This window comes from Echeneis naucrates, chromosome 22, assembly GCF_900963305.1.
Source record: "Echeneis naucrates chromosome 22, fEcheNa1.1, whole genome shotgun sequence".
NCBI lineage: Eukaryota > Metazoa > Chordata > Actinopteri > Carangiformes > Echeneidae > Echeneis > Echeneis naucrates.
Window position 1 is genome coordinate 5,650,922 of NC_042532.1, and position 17,525 is coordinate 5,668,446.

A 17,525-nucleotide genomic window follows, 5' to 3' on the forward strand; every position below is an offset into this window, starting at 1 on the left:
ATGCGCGTATGTTGTAAAACTGCAATAAAAATATGACACAAGCGGAGTTTCAGATTTTGCTGGCGATGATGCTTAAAATGAACCGGGGCAATTCTCAGAAAACCGCTCGCGGGGAATCCTGGGTAATGAAGTTTCTGTCTGTTTGTTAGCCCTGTGATGATGTGAGTGTTAGCGACAGAAGGGAACTACAGTTCCCTATACAACTAACACCGTCCAACTGAGATTTGTTTTTAGCTTAGCAGAGGTAGGAGCGAAAATAGAAACGAGGGAAATTTTTGTTTAAGATTGTTTTCTGTGAGATTGTTTTTTATCTGATTAGTGTTACAAACCCATCTGGTGAGTTATGACTTAGCCTTTATTTATCTTCTTTATGTTTTTCACGCACAAAATCGTGTCCGTGTTGCTTGATTCCTAACTGTTCTCTTTTGGTACCATGCTAACCGAATGCTAACTTGATTTGTTTTCGTTTCTTGTATACTTGTTTATGAAGCTGTACGACGAGAAGAGCTAGAAGCAAGACCCCATAGACAGTTACTACTAACACTTGAGTGAGTAAGTATAAATAATAGGATTAATGCCTAACATTAATATAAAGTAAAATAAATCTATCGGTCTACATGGATCCATTGTTTTATGTGATCTGTTTTTGTGATCCGTTTTGACGTTGCAGTAATCTCACACAGTATTATCCAAACTGACCAACAGTTATATGTCACAAAACAAACTCTTCGTTTGAATTATGATGAATATCCCATTTCACTACCTGTTAAGTTATTGCAGTTATCTTACAAGCCCAACATTACATTACGTTGAACAGTGATGCGATCACACCAGCTAGAAGACACAAAAACAGTCTGTCCTTCAGCTACGTGTTAGTGATTATGTATGATAACTTCTGAGTCAAAGCCATTTCAGTGTTGATGCAGTTATGATTAAACTTCAAGCAGATGGAGAAATATCAGTGGTAAGAAATAGATGTATTAATGCTCGTCTGATCTACAAGCAGACGAACTGCTGAGCCTCAGTAGATGTAAAATGTGCACAGGGTTTGAAATCTTTCACTTCTGAGCTTCTTGTCTGGACCTAAATCTAAATCAAAAGGATCAAACTATCAAGGGTAATGCTGTATGTGTTGTAGGTAAACCTGACTTTTGTCTTTTGATGTAAGAGGACCAGACTGAAGCCTTTTGCTGCCATGCCGGTGCACCGTGACCGAGAGAAGAAGGAGAGCACAGCAGAGGAGATGGAAGTGGAGGAGCACGAGCAGGAGGCGTCCAGCTCAGAGGAGGAGGATTCTGACACCTCCTCTGTTTCTGAGGATGGAGACAGCTCAGGTAAAAAAAATCTGAAACTGTGGAAACATTCCCGTTTATGAATCCATGCACTTATGGACTTATGTTTCAGACTTCAGTTTCAAACAGCTGTTTTGAATTTATCAGCTGCACATGTTCTATATTGGGAGTTTGGGCAGGTTTAACACAACTTTGTAATTGTTAAGCACAAGCTAACAGATTTTTAATGTCTTTTGGACATGCTGGTCTGTCAATTAACTGTCTTTTACATCTGTTGGTGTGGAATCACACAACTGAACACACAAAAGGATCACAAGTGCGATTGATACAGTGTGGACAAATGTAGAAAGTATTTTGGGCAAAATGGGTGAACCTGTGCTACGTTTTAGTTCCATGTCAGCTTCTAAATCTCTGCCTTCTTCCATCACAGCTCAGTTTCCTAATATCTAACCTAGAGGTGTGTGTGTGTTGGATACTGTTTGCTGTTCTAGAAATGGACGAGGAGGACTGTGAGCGCAGGAGGATGGAGTGTCTGGATGAAATGTCCAACCTTGAGAAACAGTTCACTGATCTGAAGGACCAGTAAGACTTGTTGTACAGTTTGTTTGGAATTTGAACACAATTATTTCTTAAATTCACAAATAACAAATGAACTGTATCGTTATTCACATTTTTGTTTGTACAGGCTGTATCGTGAGCGTCTCAGTCAGGTGAACAGTAAGCTGGCAGAGGTGGAGGCTGGTCGGGCAGCAGAATACCTGGAGCCGCTGGCAGTACTGCTCGAGAACATGCAAGTCCGCACCAAAGTGGCAGGTTTGACACATGCGTGCACATTCTCACACAAAATCATATACTCAGATGCACACACACTCTGATGTCCTTTTCATCAAGTCTCACTGTTTCTCACTCTCTCCCTGTCTATGCCAGGAATCTACAAAGAGTTGTGTCTGGAGTCTGTCAAGAACAAGTATCAGTGTGAGATCCAGGCAGCATGCCAGCACTGGGAGGTTGGTCACGCGCGCACACACACACACACAGGCTCTTTAATTATCACCTGTCATGAGTCCTTGGCTCTGAGTTACTGAAAGCTTTTAATCCAGTTTAATTTATCTTAGAATTGTTTGACCTATGTAATAGCCAGCTCTGTTGATGTGTATCTGTGTTTTATATAATGGTTTTGTGTGTCTGCAGAGCGAGAAGCTGCTGCTGTTTGACACAGTACAAAGTGAACTGGAAGAGAAAATTAGACGATTGGAGGAGGACAGACACAGCATAGACATTACATCAGGTAATTTCACAGAACACAGTCATTACATTGTGTTGGGTCATGCATTTGCAATTACACAGCACATTGTGATTATGGTCATAAGAAACCACTGCACTTGTCCAGGACAGTGTGTAACATTCAGAGCATACACAAAACCTTGTTACCTTTTTGCTTGAGTGTGTCTGTGTGTCTCCCTCAGAGCTGTGGAATGATGAGTTGTCAGGGAGGAAGAAGAGGCGAGATGCTTTAAGTCCAGACAAGAAGAGGAGAAGACCCTCAGTTGTGTCTGATATCCTTTTCCTGCTCATGCTGAAAGTAATGTTCAAGTTGATGCTACTGCCAAGTTTTGTTTTGCTTCTTTTATTGCTTCTGAAAGTCCCAAACGCTGCTATCAAGATGTGTCCTCATGTTCAAATTCCTCTGGCTCCCTGTGTAACTTGCCTTAACCCTGTCCACGTCCATATATTGTCTATATGCTTCCTGACTTGGACATCCTGGAGGACTGGACAGCCATCAGAAAGGTGTGTGTTCAAGAGTGTAAATTACTATCAAAAGTGTGTCTTTGTTGTAAGACGTTTGTGTGTGCTGTCAACTTTTAACAACCAGGTATGTGTGTGTTTCTTTGCAGGCTGTGGCCACACTGGGCCCCCACAGAGGGAAGGCCGACTCTGACAGCTCTGTGTTTCCATTCAGACCAGACAGGAACAGACCCATACTAAACTGCTGAAGCACGCCCCAGACACACACACACGCAGCGGCTGTCTTTGTCATGTGCCATAGTAGTTGCCCCTGTAAGGTGAACACAAACTTTCACACATTAGGAAACACTCTCAAGGACATGATGCACAGCTGAGAGTCTCAATCTTTCCACGGCGACACCAGTCGGTAAGCTGCCTCTCGAGCCAACAGGCACTCATAAGGACTCATGGGGTTCGAATCCCCCTGTAGGACAAACAGGAATGGGAGTTTTTTTTTGTTTGTTTTTTTTCCACTGGCATGTTGGTTATCTGTATTTCCAGCAAATTTGATCAAACTGTACCATATACTTTTTCCTCAAGACTAGAAAGAGTTTTCTATATTCACAGACAATTCTTAAAAAAATTTGAGATTAAATGCTAAAATGACACGTAATACCACCATTCAGCAAACGTGCGATACAAGTTCTTATTAGGTGTTTTTATTAAATATTAGTGTTTTTAAAATTGTAAAAACCACCAAGCTTTAAATACCACTGGAGACTAAAATGATAGAAGAGAGTCTTGGATTCTCCCAGTGGCCAACAGGATGTGAAACTGGAAAAATGATTTGAATAGACTTTAAATCATCTTTACATGCTTCATGTCTACTCATTTCAGACAGCGTTTCTTGAACTTGGACATAAGAGCCTTACATCACAGAGTAGGAGTCACAGTTTGGATTGGAGTCTTTCAAATGGTTTTCAGTCCTTGTTTACATACTGAACAGATGAGATAGCATTTAGAAGAACCTAGTAAACAACTTTTAAATCAAATTGGACATTGTAAAGCAGGAGCAGCTTGTATCATTTCCCAGATCACTTGTTTATTTAACAAACAATTAATGGGGGTTTCATTTGACTATTGCATCACTGCAAGCATTGAGATTTGTAACCTTAAAGCAGGTTATGGGTGTAGCTTCTGTTGGCATGGCATTCATAAATCATTTTGTTCATTGTGCCATGAAATATTTTTGACTTTTATACTTTTTAAAATGTGGATCGGTTGAAATGTAAATTGTATTTTTGTTGCAATGGATTTGTACAGCTCCTGTTGTCAGCAGTGCCTAAAGTTTAAAGAAAAGTTGAGTTCAGTTTCCTCATGGTCTTTTGTTTTACAAGTGCATCTCACAATTAGGAGGCTTTACAGTTTGGTTCCTTTTACAAAGAACCAAAACTCTACATCAGAGCTGTGATTAAAATGCAAGAAATGATTTTAAATTGTGTGTTTGCATAACAGACTGAGACTGACAAAGTTCAGATTCATTAAATTGTCACAGATATTAGATTTGTCCTGGACATTTAACCCACTCTCCATTTATTTATCATCATCTTTGTTGGTCATTTTTGTGCTGGGGCAAGACCATTCACAGTGTCAATGTATACTTAGTATTTTTATGCATCTTTATTTGCCCTCAGCGAACCAGTTCCTGAAAAGCAACACAATATATTTATTAATTATAGCTGGTTATTTTAATGCTGGCCATCAAGTTCCTCCTCTTTTCTAACATTAAATTCATCATCCTTTACATTTTCCAACTGTACAACAACACAATGTCAGTAACAAAAGGTCACAAACGGGGTCAAACACCCAGGAATCTCGTGTTTGTTTCATTTTCTGCTTGTTGTATCTACCTCTTCTCTTTCTGACTCTTTGTTAAGCACTTATATCTTTACAACCATCCTGACAGGAATAGATGTTTTTGAGGTGTCTTGTTGGTTTATATAGCTGTGATTGATGCAGGTTTGTCAGGATGTTTTTTCTTTTTTTCTTTAAAAGAGACGATGGCAGTTTATACAGATTGATAGAGAATCAAACCAAGTTCTTCCAGTCAGACCTTCGAGCCCACTGTTTAAACAGGATGACAAACAATCTGTCATTTAACAATACCAACTTTTATACACTTGTTTTTCACAATTAAGTGGTGGGGATGTGAAATATTCAGATGTGATATTTTTTGACCATATATGTTAATTAATGTGTCGGGTACGTTTGTCCTTTGTTAGTGATGTGCAAGGGTTTTACATTAAAACATTTTATAATTACTTTGTGGGATCTCTGTTGACAAGATTATAAAACAGAAACATACAACAAGAAGCTTACAGTAAATGTACTGCTGCACCAAGTGTGGCCTCCATTCTTCCAGCCCCAGCCCTTGATAAGTACCGTTATGCCAATAACAAGAATGAAATATTTAACAGCTTTTCATATTGAGAGTTTGCAGATAGCTTCACAGAGCCTAAACACGCACAATCTTATATATTTATGCATATATATAAATAAAGAAGTGGCTTATGCAGCATCTGAAAGGAGGTCAAGCAAAGATCTGAGATGACACCAGATCTGACTTCCTCTTAATGAAATTACCATTGATCTTGGTTGAGTATTTCCTCTGGATGGATGCACTTAACATCATCCCTCCAGCAGCAATGAATACTGTGCTGATGGGGAGCTGAAAAGTATGTGCAAGTGATTGACGGTATACTGACAGATCCTCCCAAAAGTGCACTTGTGGAGCATCTAAAAGTGAAAAATAAAATATATAATAAAACGCTATTCTGCATTCAACCCAACTGCTGAATTTAGTCTGCGTTAAATCTCTTCTATCATTTATTTCAGACTTTAAGATTCATCCGCACTCTCAAAACCACAACAAACGCTGATTTGTAATATCAGTATTTGCATATATTTATAAAATATATACTTGAACATATGATGATTGGTGTGTCTCATTTCAATAACTCCCCCTAAAACACAATGAACACACAATTGTTTTCTCAGCCCACATACTGTATGTTACTGTATGTCACAAGATCTAAGGCGTCATTTGTTTTGTTTGATGATGAAGGCAAAACTCTGCAAAGTTCACTGGAAAGCCGTTTGAATGTAGGTCAGATTCACTCAGCAGTGAAAACCATAGTCATCAGTCTGACTAATGATCTTATTTGACTTCTGAGGAATGCTTTTGAGAATTCAAGATGACAACAGGAAATTACACAGCAGCACAAAGTGTGACATGTTTCTGACAGAGGGCAGAGTTATAGGTCTGTGCAGTGTTCATGAGGAAACAGTGAGTGTTTATCACTTGAATAAAAACTCTTTGTCTAAAGGCCCAGCTCTGCAATGCAAACAGGTCTCATGAAAATAAAGATGAACTGAATATTATGGACACGTTGCCAAATTTGACACTTTATTCATCTATTAATAATCACTTTTTACAAAATTCACAAGGATCTTGTCTTTCTGACTCTGAAGGCGGCTGTTCCAGTAAGTCCATTAAATTCACCAATCTGTGAATGTTTGGATGAGTCACAACAACACTAAGGTGTCTCTATAAGCCAGTCTGTGCAAGCATGGGTCATATGTAAGTTATTGTAACAGGATCAAAAGCACAATTTAACTGCTGTTCCAAATCCTCCTGCACAGAAATCAGTGCAAACATGTCAAGCACTTAAAATGTATTTTATGAAAACTGTCTCTTTTGCCCTCTAGGGAGTATTCAGGAGGGTTTAAGTTTGAACAGCAAGACTTAGATCAGATTTAAGTGTAGCTGAATCCAGGTAAACAACACTGATGATAAATGGCTAATTTTCTAAAACAGCCTGTCTTTGTAAGACGAAATAAAATGTTGTAGGTGTAAAACAATGCATTTCTTCCCTGAAAACCCATGATCATTCAAATTTCTCTTTCTGTGTCAGTGGGAGAAATTACTCCACATGCACACATTTCAACCTAAGCCTCAATAAAAACCTTTCATGCATGAATCAAACTCATAAGCAAGACTTTGGTTCATGTGGCAACATGCCCACCCAGGCAAAATTTGTGTGCCTGCTGCAACAATGACATTAGGTGATGATGGGGTGGAGCACAGGAATAAAGAGCAAGAGGAGAGAGCGAAAAAAAAAAACCTGTGCAGGGAAGAGAAAGACGGACAGCAACACAACAGGCTAATTAAACCCATTGTTTCCTGTCTGCTGACATTATTCATCAAAATATGTTCTCATTTATAAATAGATGTTATAGAAATTAGTGGAAAGCTGCAACCTGCTCTCCATCCTGAACCACTGACTTAAATTGGAAATTTGACATCTCACAGCTCAAGTATAAACTTGGTCATCTTCAAATGGCGTCTTCCGGCGAGGGTCTGTGCTCCTCTGGTGACTGGCTGGGTGGTGGGTGCTGAGCGGGAGGGCCCATTGAAGGAGGTGGGAGGCCATCGGGGGGAGGCCTCATAGGGGGAGCATAGTGAGGATGAGGAGCTGGAGGTCCACCAGGAGGAAGACGAGGGGGGAACATCATTCCTGGAGGTGGAGGGGCCCACACTTGAAACAAAGGAGGAAACAGAGTTTAGTTTAAAACAACGAAACTTTGAAATACCATGGTACACACTATGAAGATGGCAATGACTGCTTACTAGGCATCATGGGAGGGCCACCTGGTCCCCTGGGAGGATAGAAATCAGGAGGTGGGGGTCCATAAGGAGCTCTACGTGGAAAGGGAACATCTATGGGGCCCATGGGGGGTCCAGGTGGGGGGGGGCCCCCAATCCTCGGATCTGTTTCAGGTGGACTCCTCCGATCACCTGGTCCAGACTGGTGATACAAAAATAAATATTACAGCGGCTCCATTGCTCAGGTATCACAGCAAACAATTTAATTATTTAAAATATATGTTTGTGTTTGTATTTATGTTTGTATTGTCAAGGATGGGTAAAAATATGTAGGAAATGAAAAGATGTGGGGATGTGTAGAGATATAGCATAGTCTGGTAAGCCGCCGCAGAAAGAAACCGAAGGAGGACAGTTTGGAATGCGAACATAGAATCAAAAGTGCAATCTACAGTGTACATTGGACCATACCTCAATTTTGATTTCTCAAATAATGTTCCGAGGTGAGAGGTTTCTTTCAGATTTAGGTTTATGTGGGGGCAGTTCTCAAATATCAGACACTGATTGAGATTCAGATTTTAAACCTTGGACAACATTAGAAAAAGCATCCTATGAGTTTGTGTTTTTCATTTCATCGTCATTGTTGACTTGGCTTTCTGTATGTGTGTACAACTGATGATGTGGTTGATTACTGTCTACACCATGTTCGCTAATATTGTCTACTCCTTCAAATATTAACTGATGGAAAGATAAATGAAAATCTGAATAGGTTAGATGCACAGTCAGGATTTCCGTCTGGGAGATTAATCTCCTACCTCTCTGTGTTCCTGTTCCCCAGGTCCAAGGATGTTTTCTCTGTATGTGCCATCTGTATTGACAAACACATCGAGTAGCAGATCTTGACATTGATTCTGATTATGTGAAGGTGCAGATTTTCACAAGTTTCAATTCAGCTTTTACATTTCAACATGTCAAAGACAACTTTCTGCAGTCCCACAGCTACGCATAAGAACATAAAGAAATAATTAAGTTTTGTAGATATTCCATTGACTCACCCATCATATCTGTAGGATGGGGAGGCCTTGGTGGACCAGCAGGAGGAAAACCCCTTGGATGGGGAAGAGGAGGCCCAGGCGGGAGGGACCCAGGTGGAGGCAATAGGCCAAGAGCTCCAGGAGGGGGAGCAGGCCTCCTGTATATTGGACCTCCTGGTTCTGGAAACATATAGCCTAAGAGAGTGACACAAGGTCAGACAAACAGAACACAAGATGAGTGATAATTTGTCAGCATTACACAAAGATCTTAAAAAGCTGTAAATAAATTAAAAAACAAAGATCATATTACATGATATTTTTAGATCTTACTCAGCTCATGAATAACTGAAGAGTGCCTGGTTTGGGTGCAAAGTGGGCTCTAACTGTGTTTAAAGGTGGGCTTTCTATGCCAGGATCATGTGACAGCTGATATGATGCATCTCCACAGAGCTTCATGGACATCTTTACTTTCCATTGGCAAAACTCAAGATGCATTACACATAACTCACATGCACTGTAAACATGCATTTAGCATTTAACATGCACACTATGCAACTTTGACTGACAACTATAAAATGCAGGTGAAACTAACAACATCAGCGGTGGCTGCATTCCATTTCTACCTTCTTTAGAACCAGGACCTTTTACTGTGCATGCTGGCCCATTGCCATAGCAACAGGGCTGTAATTATTGTGGACTACACCTGAGCATCAACTGCCGCAGGTCAAGGCCTCTTCTGTGTAAAAACGTCACCTGAGGTCCTGAAATAGCATGCAGCTATAACACAACAGTGCCTCAATTACATCATGGTGCATTTGCATACACATATAAAATATCAATATGAACAGGGAACAGTTTATGACACAACAGAAATCCAGCAGTGCCAAATCGACACACGTCCTCCCATCTCTAACTCTGAAAGTGAAGTGTTAAATAAATCATTTGATTCTTGCTCTTTGCAGTCATACCCACAGTCATGCTTTGTACTGGCACTGTGCATTTTTTCCCTTTTTATTATTTTTTTTATTTTATTTAGGTCATCTTCAACTTAATTTTCCCCTGAAAATAGGACCACAACAAAACAAATAAATACATCACACAATACCAATTCCACAAAAAAAAAAAAACAAAAAACAGCTCTTTTGCTTCTGCTGTTAATTAAATTGTATATTACACAAAGACAAAAGACAAGCAAAAGTCACAGCTTTTTATCACATCATCTGCTTAGTTTGGATCAAATGGAGGAAATGTACTCAAATCTATTGTTGAATTTTAATCAAAATGTAGGCAGGTCAGGGCTGATTTAGCTCTTTGGACATCAACTTGAACTTTCTGAATCTCTCTGCCTTTTTCCTTTCTCATACACACTCACACACCTGGAGGTCCTAGGGGCCCAGGAGGCCCAGGAGGCCCTGGCATGGGTCCCCTGCGATCTCTTTCCCATGTAGGAGAGATTGAGCCACTGTCTGAATGAGGACCTCCACTCCGTTCCATCTCCCCTTGGCCACCTGGGGGCTCCATGGGACCACGACTCACTGTGTATGAAAGGACCAGAAGAAAGAGACAGCACACAGGAAAGACAGAGGAGAGCAAAGAAGATTGAAGGTGTTGCTCAATGACAGAGGGAGATGAGAGGAGAGGAAGAGGAAAGGAAAAAGAACACCCAAGAGCCCAACCCCAAAATATCAGATTGCGAAGACAAACAGGTGAGAATGAGTTTGAGTGCAAAAGAGAACCAAAAAAACCAACAACAACAACAACAACACGTCAATCAGATAAGCAAAATAATAAAAGACATACAGCATCAGTATCTTATAGTCCATAAAATCTTCCTTAAGGAGTCTGCAAAGTGCCAACACCATGCCAGACACCATGCTTCCACATCATGCTGCAGCCAGCTGGCCATCTATGACATGCTGTGCTAATGCTGTATTGTGCTGACTGTTCACATGTTGTATGTATTAGCTAACATACTGTATAGAAAACAAGATTTTTTTTTTTATTAACAACACCAAGTAATTTGTTGAAATACCTAAAGTCACAGTGACTAAGTTAAGAAGATACAGAGAGAAAAAAAAATTATTTAAAAAATATTTAAGCTTACAGAGGCCATTTACATGACTCGATATCAGTCTTCTGGTTTTGTGTTACTTTCGGCTGTTGAATATTTATGTGTTAAGTTTCCTGCACCTCTGTGTCTGGGCTTCGTTGTTTACCTCTAGGAGACAATCTAGCAGGTGGTCCATCCATTAATGTTGGAGGAGACAAAAAAGCTCTGGTTTCCGATGCCGGTCGACCCAGAGGTGAAGGACCATATGGTGATCTCTCTGCTGCCATTAAAGGAGAGTTTGGGTGCGAAGTCAAGGGAATGCATGATGACTGGTAGGTAGTATATGTGTGTCTGTGTTTACCTCTGAAAGGCAATGGTCTAGCAAGACTATCCAAGGCGTACGGATCTTTATCAAGGGTATCTAGTTTAAACTGTGTGTCTGTCAGCCTGTGAAAAAAAAAAAAAAAACACTATTGAAGTTACCATATAACAAACATTTTTGGACATTGATATATCAAATATGAATACATGAAAGATTCATTTATGACAAAATGAGATATCCCAGAATACAGATTCAGACCTCAGACAATATAATTGAGTCACATATTTTGCTTACTTCTGTCTTAGCAGGGCATTCTCTCTCCTGATGTCTGCTAGTTCTCTGTCTGCTGCTCGGGCTGCAAGCTTGAAAGATAAGTCAAGATCAGCAACATGGCAGGACACATTTGCATTAATACAGTGGCTAAAGTAAATTGAATACAGAATAAGGAAAGGCAGGAATTATGGAAACATATTTTTGAGACCTATATTGACTAATATGACTAATCTGATATGATCTCTCGTTATCATGTACCACTTATTTCTCTCTTGTCTGTAGAATTCAGGATGGAGATTTACAAACCCAGTTATTGTGAGCCTTCTTCTCATGTGCTGATATTTGGGTTTGGTAGGACTGTTTGCTTTTCTCCAGCTCTTCTTCCATCTCCCCTGCTCGTTGTCTGAAGAGACATAATGATGTGAATTTGAGACTGTATGTCAGAAGGGGGGCCTCCCTAATGCTTTGGAGATACTTGGAGTACTGTAAGAGTTGGAAGAAGCAGCTACCTGTAGTTGTTGAGTTCTTCCATGGCCAACGCAATGTTTTTGTCAGCTTTATTTAACTTCTCTTCTTTCTGAAGACGTTCCTTCTCTTCCACCGTGAGCAGCCTGCAAACTCACATTTGTCAGCAACCTCTTTCGTTTTCCTTAATGATTCAATTCCTGTACCTAGACTCAAACTTATCAAAACATGATTATTTTTCTTGTCTATACCTGTGCAGCTTCAGCTCATTTTCCTGGTACATTTCTGTCATGATCTGCAGTTTCTGTTGCAACCGTTGGACCTGAGCACATTTGAACACAATAGAGTGTTAGTTCCAATTACAAATGTATACCAGACATCATATCACATCTGACTTCTAGAGTTAAAATACAATACATAGTAGAGCGCAGCTACCTGATCCGTGTAATGCTCAGCATCTGTCTGCAGAGACAACTTCTCACTCTCCAGGTCCTTAATGCTCACTAATGGGAAAATGAAGCACAAACATACAGTGGAGCATGGATAGTGGAACATAGCATCAGTGATAATGTATAAAGGCTACACTCAGAAATGTTTAATCTGGAAGAGTTTACAGCTATGATTATATACAGCTATATTATTTTAGCCAGTGCTAATTATCACCTCAAGCTGCTGTCAGCATGATCTGTGTCAGGCATCAAGGTTAAGATGACTCACCTTGCAGGTCCTCTTTCGCTTTGACTTCATCATTCAGTTTGGCAAATACTCTGTCCTTGTCTTCATCCACTGATTTGAGGTCTGCATTCAGCTACAAGCAAACACAGAGTATTGGCAGGTGTGTAGTACATTATATGGAATCATATTACCTGAGTCTGTCTAGCTTGGAGCTCTCAATAAAAGCTTTTTAATACTTCTACAAAATATTGTCCCATATAAAGAATTCCTATCAACCAGCACTATATAAATTGGAGTGAGTCTTTGTGCTTTTTTATTACATACCTTAGCAGCATAAATAAGTTTCTGGACTTTCTGAAAATGGCTTTGTGTGTCTGTTATGTCCCCTCTTCCATTCTCCCCTTCTTTTCCTGCAGCCCAATTGGACATTTCCTTCTCTACTCCCTCTTCACCATCCTCTTCTTCCAGATCTGAATCCCAAGCTTTCATTCTGAGCAGGCAGTCTGTCAAGGACTGGAAGCACAGACATAATTATTACAGAGAACTGTTATTTTGTTTTGCTTAAATTAGCTGTCTTCTTCTACAGTAATTCTCAAAACATGTCCCAGTGTGTTTTCTAGCTATGTCTTCATAAAGTTTGGATGTTTGTCATATGGTGTTGCAGAGTATGCAAGGTCTCACTCCAGAGTATATGTGTTGATGCCCACACACCATTTCCACAGAATGATGATGATTGAGTTCATTAGCCAAACTTTTGAACAATTTTCTCAGTGCTATTGATGGAGACACAATCCGCCAAACGTATTGCTATTGTTTCATTTGCCAGGTCTATTTTAAGCCACATTTTACAAAATAGTTCAGATTCAATAAAAAATGACTGCTATAATTTAAGATGGAACCAGCCATACCATTATTCGCTCATCCTTATTGGCCACATCCTGCTGCATGCCACTGAGGGCAGCCTCACACCTCTGCATCTCCGCCTCCAACTCGCTCACTCTTTCAGCCCATCCCTCCACCTGCTGCCTCAACTGCAGAGAATGAAATGATGGTGCAGGGAACAAGTTGGAACAGAAACAAACATACAAGGGACAAAGATATGGGATATGTAGAGAAATTTTTATTTCTTACATTCTGACATTCAATCATGAACTTGGAAATCGCACCTCACTCCATATTGTGTGTCTGTATATCACAACCTACCTGAGCATTGCTCTCCTGTAGCAGTGTATTCTCCTCTCCAGCTGTTTCCAGGTTTCTCTGAAGTCTGTCGCTGTTCATACTGTACACTTTCAGAGTGGTTTGTGCCTAAACACAATCAGGCATAAAACACTAATGTTAGAAAAGACATAGAGACACAAAAGAGGAACTGAAAGAAGTAGCTGATGGGAAAGGACAAGAGTGTGAGGAAATAAAGAGGTCGGGTAAGGACAGAAAGCAAGAAAATAATTGTGATTGCACCTGCTCTTCCTGTGACTGGAGCCCTTTGGTTTCTTCTTCAAATATTTTCATGTTCTCTTCAAGCACTGCTATCTGGAGGAATAAACAAGTAAACCCCTGGATCATTTCCATACTATGCACCCCATTTTCAGTCAACATAGTTCACTAGACTTTCACAGTTTGCGTATATGTGCCTACCCTCCTCTCTTGCTCCATCCTGTGTTCTTTCTGCTGATCCAAATGATCCTTAAGTTGATCAAGATCCCTCTCCAGTTCATTTTTTGCACGTTCCAACTGTCTGGCTTTGACCTGTAGTAACAAGAAAATACAATGAGCTTCCACTTTAGTTCAGTACTTAAGTAGTTCAAGTTTTACAATTGACTTGGCACTGGAGAAATACATCCATCATACTAATTAAAAGACATTTCATGGTTGTGTTCATACATTGGTCCTGAGAACTCATAGCGCTCCACTGACATTGCATTTGGTTGTATTATCATTATTTGCAGCAGATTTCTGTATTTAGTTTTGTTATTAATTTATAGCAAATTGTAGACAAAAATGTGAAGCCACACACACAAGCTAAATATCTGAAGAAGAAAGACAGGACTGTGTTGAGAACTTTCCTTCATTGATTTCTGATCACAGTTGCATTGTATCTCTATGCATATACATTATGTAAAATGAATCAGTGTGGCCACACTCCAGATAAAAATAAATATATATATATATATATATATATATATAACATTAAAAAAACATTGTAAAAATACATTTCCCATTGTGACAGGATATTTTCAAGTTAATCTCTGCCTTACCTCCAGATCTTCTGCCTTTCTAGTTTGTGCCAAGACTCCACTGTCCCTCAGTGAGTCCTCCAGGTCATCATACTAGAAATGTGGCATAATTAAGAAATTGCACATTAAACATTACATCTATATAAGAGTCATGAATACAAGAAAAAATTACGACAGGTAGTAAAATTTTATGCATGATATTAATTTATTAATTTCTATACTCACTGCCTTCCCCAGTGTCTGCTCTGTCACCAGTACCTACCTCTTGTTGACATTTGCTGAGCGTCTCAAGGACTTCACCATTTTCGTCCAGCAACTGTGCAACCTGTTCAGCCATCCATCGCTCTTTACCTAAAAATATCAGTGTAAAACTTATATATTAAAAAGGTTATATGATTGATACCATTGTTTTATACATTTTTTATGATTTGTGAGTTAGTGTACCAACATCAGAGAAAGCGTATATCAGCCATACATGATGAAATATTTTGTAATAACTCATGAGAACTTACTTCGATACATTCTGCTTTTAACCTGGAAACGAAAAGAAAATGACAAAGAGGTCATTAAACGAACTGACTGGCTGATATAGGGGTAGATTGCCAGAAGAATAAGTGTGGCCTTTTACTGTTTCAGCCAACAGTATCACTACAACTTCACAGCAAACACATAAAATTGTTATAGTGTATGGTACTCACAGAGTTATAGCATCTACAGCTAAACAGAAGCACTGTCACCAGCCCCACCAGACTGGAGATAATAACTGGTTCCCATGGAAGCCCATACAGGTCTGGCCCAGGTCTGATGTCATCAGGCAGCGATGATACAACCTGAACAAGGAAGAGTGAGGGGTTAATCATTGTTTAGCAAGCTGGTTTTGACTTTGTATGATAATAACAATAATGTATAATAATATTTGGATCCGTTTTTTTTCCAGTGCATGTCTGCCTTGCAATCTGCTCAGTATAAAACACCATTGTTGTTACACACACACATTTATTTTTCTTTGGATACTTTGAACATTCGAGCTGGATCCATCTAGCTAGTTTTCACTAAACATTGAAAGATCAGTTTGGCCATCAAAAACATCTAAAAGAAGTCCTTCATCATTGTATTGTTGTGCAGCTCATGTTTTTGAACACCTAAAAAAAAATACACAGTTACAGCCTTGACAGTTTTCTACACAGCTGTTAGGAGATAAACTGATAGTACATAAATAAATAGCAGCAGCGTATTCATCTGCTAATATGCGCCACCTTTAAGCAATATGATTTAAAGCAGGAATAAAGCAAACAGGCAGCACAACACCTGAAACTAATGTTACTATCGTTAGCCAAGTTAACGTACTACCTGCGAAGTCAGTGAGCAATGATATAATACATTAAAATAGTCTTGACAGCAGGTTGGGAGGATTGCTAACACACATATATGGTCAAACATTAGGCATATAACATTACAGGACGTAGCTACTAAGCTACCGCGCTGTTTGGACTACATGACAGACCGTTACGTTTCAGCTGTGAGTGCTAGCCGAGAAATGCTAACGAAACCTGCCACATAACGCACATCCTTCACTTTCTCCACGGCGATACTGTAGTAAGCCTCTGCCGTGGTCTGGAAGTCCACCGCTTTGCTGGCCAACTGCGCACTCCCCGGGTGTTCAGCCATATCCAATTTATCTCATCTGCCCGATATTTTAATTATATATGTGTTGCTTTTACCGACATCAGGGACAGATACTTGTGCCATCAACCGGACTAGCGGCGATTTCACATCCTATTCACAACAATCGACGCTCAAAAGTAGACCACGTCCTTCGTCACGTCATGGGGGGGAAGAACATTTAATTTCTCTGAAATCTCCTAACAACGACTCTAACAGATTCAACGTACTGCATAAAATAACGACAAAATTGTTTTGATATATAGCTAAAATTTCAACATGAGCATAAACATTTCCCTGTGCTTTTAAAATTTTAGGTGTAAGGTACAATACCCCTGCTTGAGCTTGAATGGTACATTCGCAACGTCACCAATTGTAAAATGCCACACTGACACGTCGGACTGATTTTGAAGTGACACCGCGAGAAACAGGTGTTCCGAACATATCTGTGATGTTGTTCGTAATTTTCTCCTGAGTAACTTGTGTCATTATGTTACGTTGAACACACAATTATACCTTTACCCAAAACTCCCCTCTCTCGACACGAGTCACCTGTTTGAGCTAGGCTACTTGTTGATGACATGTAGGACACAGGTGGGGGGCTGGACTGGGCATATTCGTCCAGTTTTCCTAAAGGTGGCACTCACCGTGTTGGCTCCGTTTCCGTCCATTTGAGACTATAGAATCACAAACTCCATAAGTTATTTAAAACAGTTATCTTTTAGAGCAGTTTGACTCGAAGTTGGCACAACATGTGTAGTAGGCTGTCCAACTCTCAGGAATGTGAGTGATGCTGTGGGAGCGGGCCGGCCTGATAGATGAGACGTAAGCAAAGCTGAATGTCGAAGGGAGAGTCAGATCAGCATGTCGCCAAGTCCTACGCCTTAAAGAACCGGACCTCTCTGTATATACACACCTGAGCACCACACAGCCCTTTCTACGCTGAATGTCAGTTGGCTAGTCTAAATAAAGATGGGACCAAAGCCAAACCAAACCAAAGTATTTTCCAAACTGATACTCATTAGACTTTTAATCCCCAACCCCTGAGAGGACTGAACAAGTTTTATTAGAATTTCAGACAGCTGTATGACTGGACTGAAACATTCCCCGTAATCCATAACTGTTGG

General features: G+C 39.9%; 2 protein-coding genes across 6 annotated transcripts; one reads left to right on the forward strand and one right to left on the reverse strand.

Moving 5' to 3' along the window:
* Positions 1 to 33: 33 nt before the first annotated feature.
* brms1la (BRMS1 like transcriptional repressor a) lies at positions 34 to 5,863 on the forward strand. Of its 4 annotated transcripts, none has more exons than XM_029493533.1 (10): positions 34 to 336; positions 491 to 552; positions 1,139 to 1,334; positions 1,784 to 1,874; positions 1,978 to 2,105; positions 2,220 to 2,299; positions 2,484 to 2,580; positions 2,759 to 2,848; positions 3,016 to 3,080; positions 3,188 to 5,863. In XM_029493533.1, exons 3-10 carry the CDS (start codon positions 1,196 to 1,198, stop codon positions 3,284 to 3,286), a joined length of 789 nt encoding a protein of 262 aa, XP_029349393.1. In that variant the 5' UTR covers positions 34 to 336; positions 491 to 552; positions 1,139 to 1,195; the 3' UTR covers positions 3,287 to 5,863. The 4 variants fall into 4 exon arrangements, with proteins under 4 accessions (XP_029349393.1, XP_029349394.1, XP_029349392.1 ...); XM_029493534.1 differs by having other exon boundaries at positions 491 to 548; XM_029493532.1 differs by having other exon boundaries at positions 491 to 548; positions 1,171 to 1,334.
* mia2 (MIA SH3 domain ER export factor 2) lies at positions 4,526 to 16,498 on the reverse strand. Of its 2 annotated transcripts, none has more exons than XM_029493528.1 (23): positions 16,303 to 16,498; positions 15,435 to 15,566; positions 15,249 to 15,270; positions 14,999 to 15,087; positions 14,758 to 14,829; positions 14,138 to 14,248; positions 13,961 to 14,032; positions 13,703 to 13,807; positions 13,408 to 13,530; positions 12,824 to 13,012; positions 12,542 to 12,632; positions 12,260 to 12,327; positions 12,076 to 12,146; positions 11,869 to 11,970; positions 11,666 to 11,762; positions 11,381 to 11,448; positions 11,126 to 11,211; positions 10,931 to 11,041; positions 10,091 to 10,249; positions 8,736 to 8,909; positions 8,496 to 8,548; positions 7,708 to 7,885; positions 4,526 to 7,615 (listed from the first exon to the last, which is right to left on the reverse strand). In XM_029493528.1, the coding sequence occupies exons 1-23, from the start codon at positions 16,402 to 16,404 to the stop codon at positions 7,413 to 7,415; spliced, it is 2,478 nt and encodes an 825-aa protein (XP_029349388.1). In that variant the 5' UTR covers positions 16,405 to 16,498; the 3' UTR covers positions 4,526 to 7,412. The 2 variants fall into 2 exon arrangements, with proteins under 2 accessions (XP_029349388.1, XP_029349387.1); XM_029493527.1 differs by having other exon boundaries at positions 4,528 to 7,615; positions 10,931 to 11,044.
* Between the last annotated feature and the right edge of the window lie 1,027 nt (positions 16,499 to 17,525).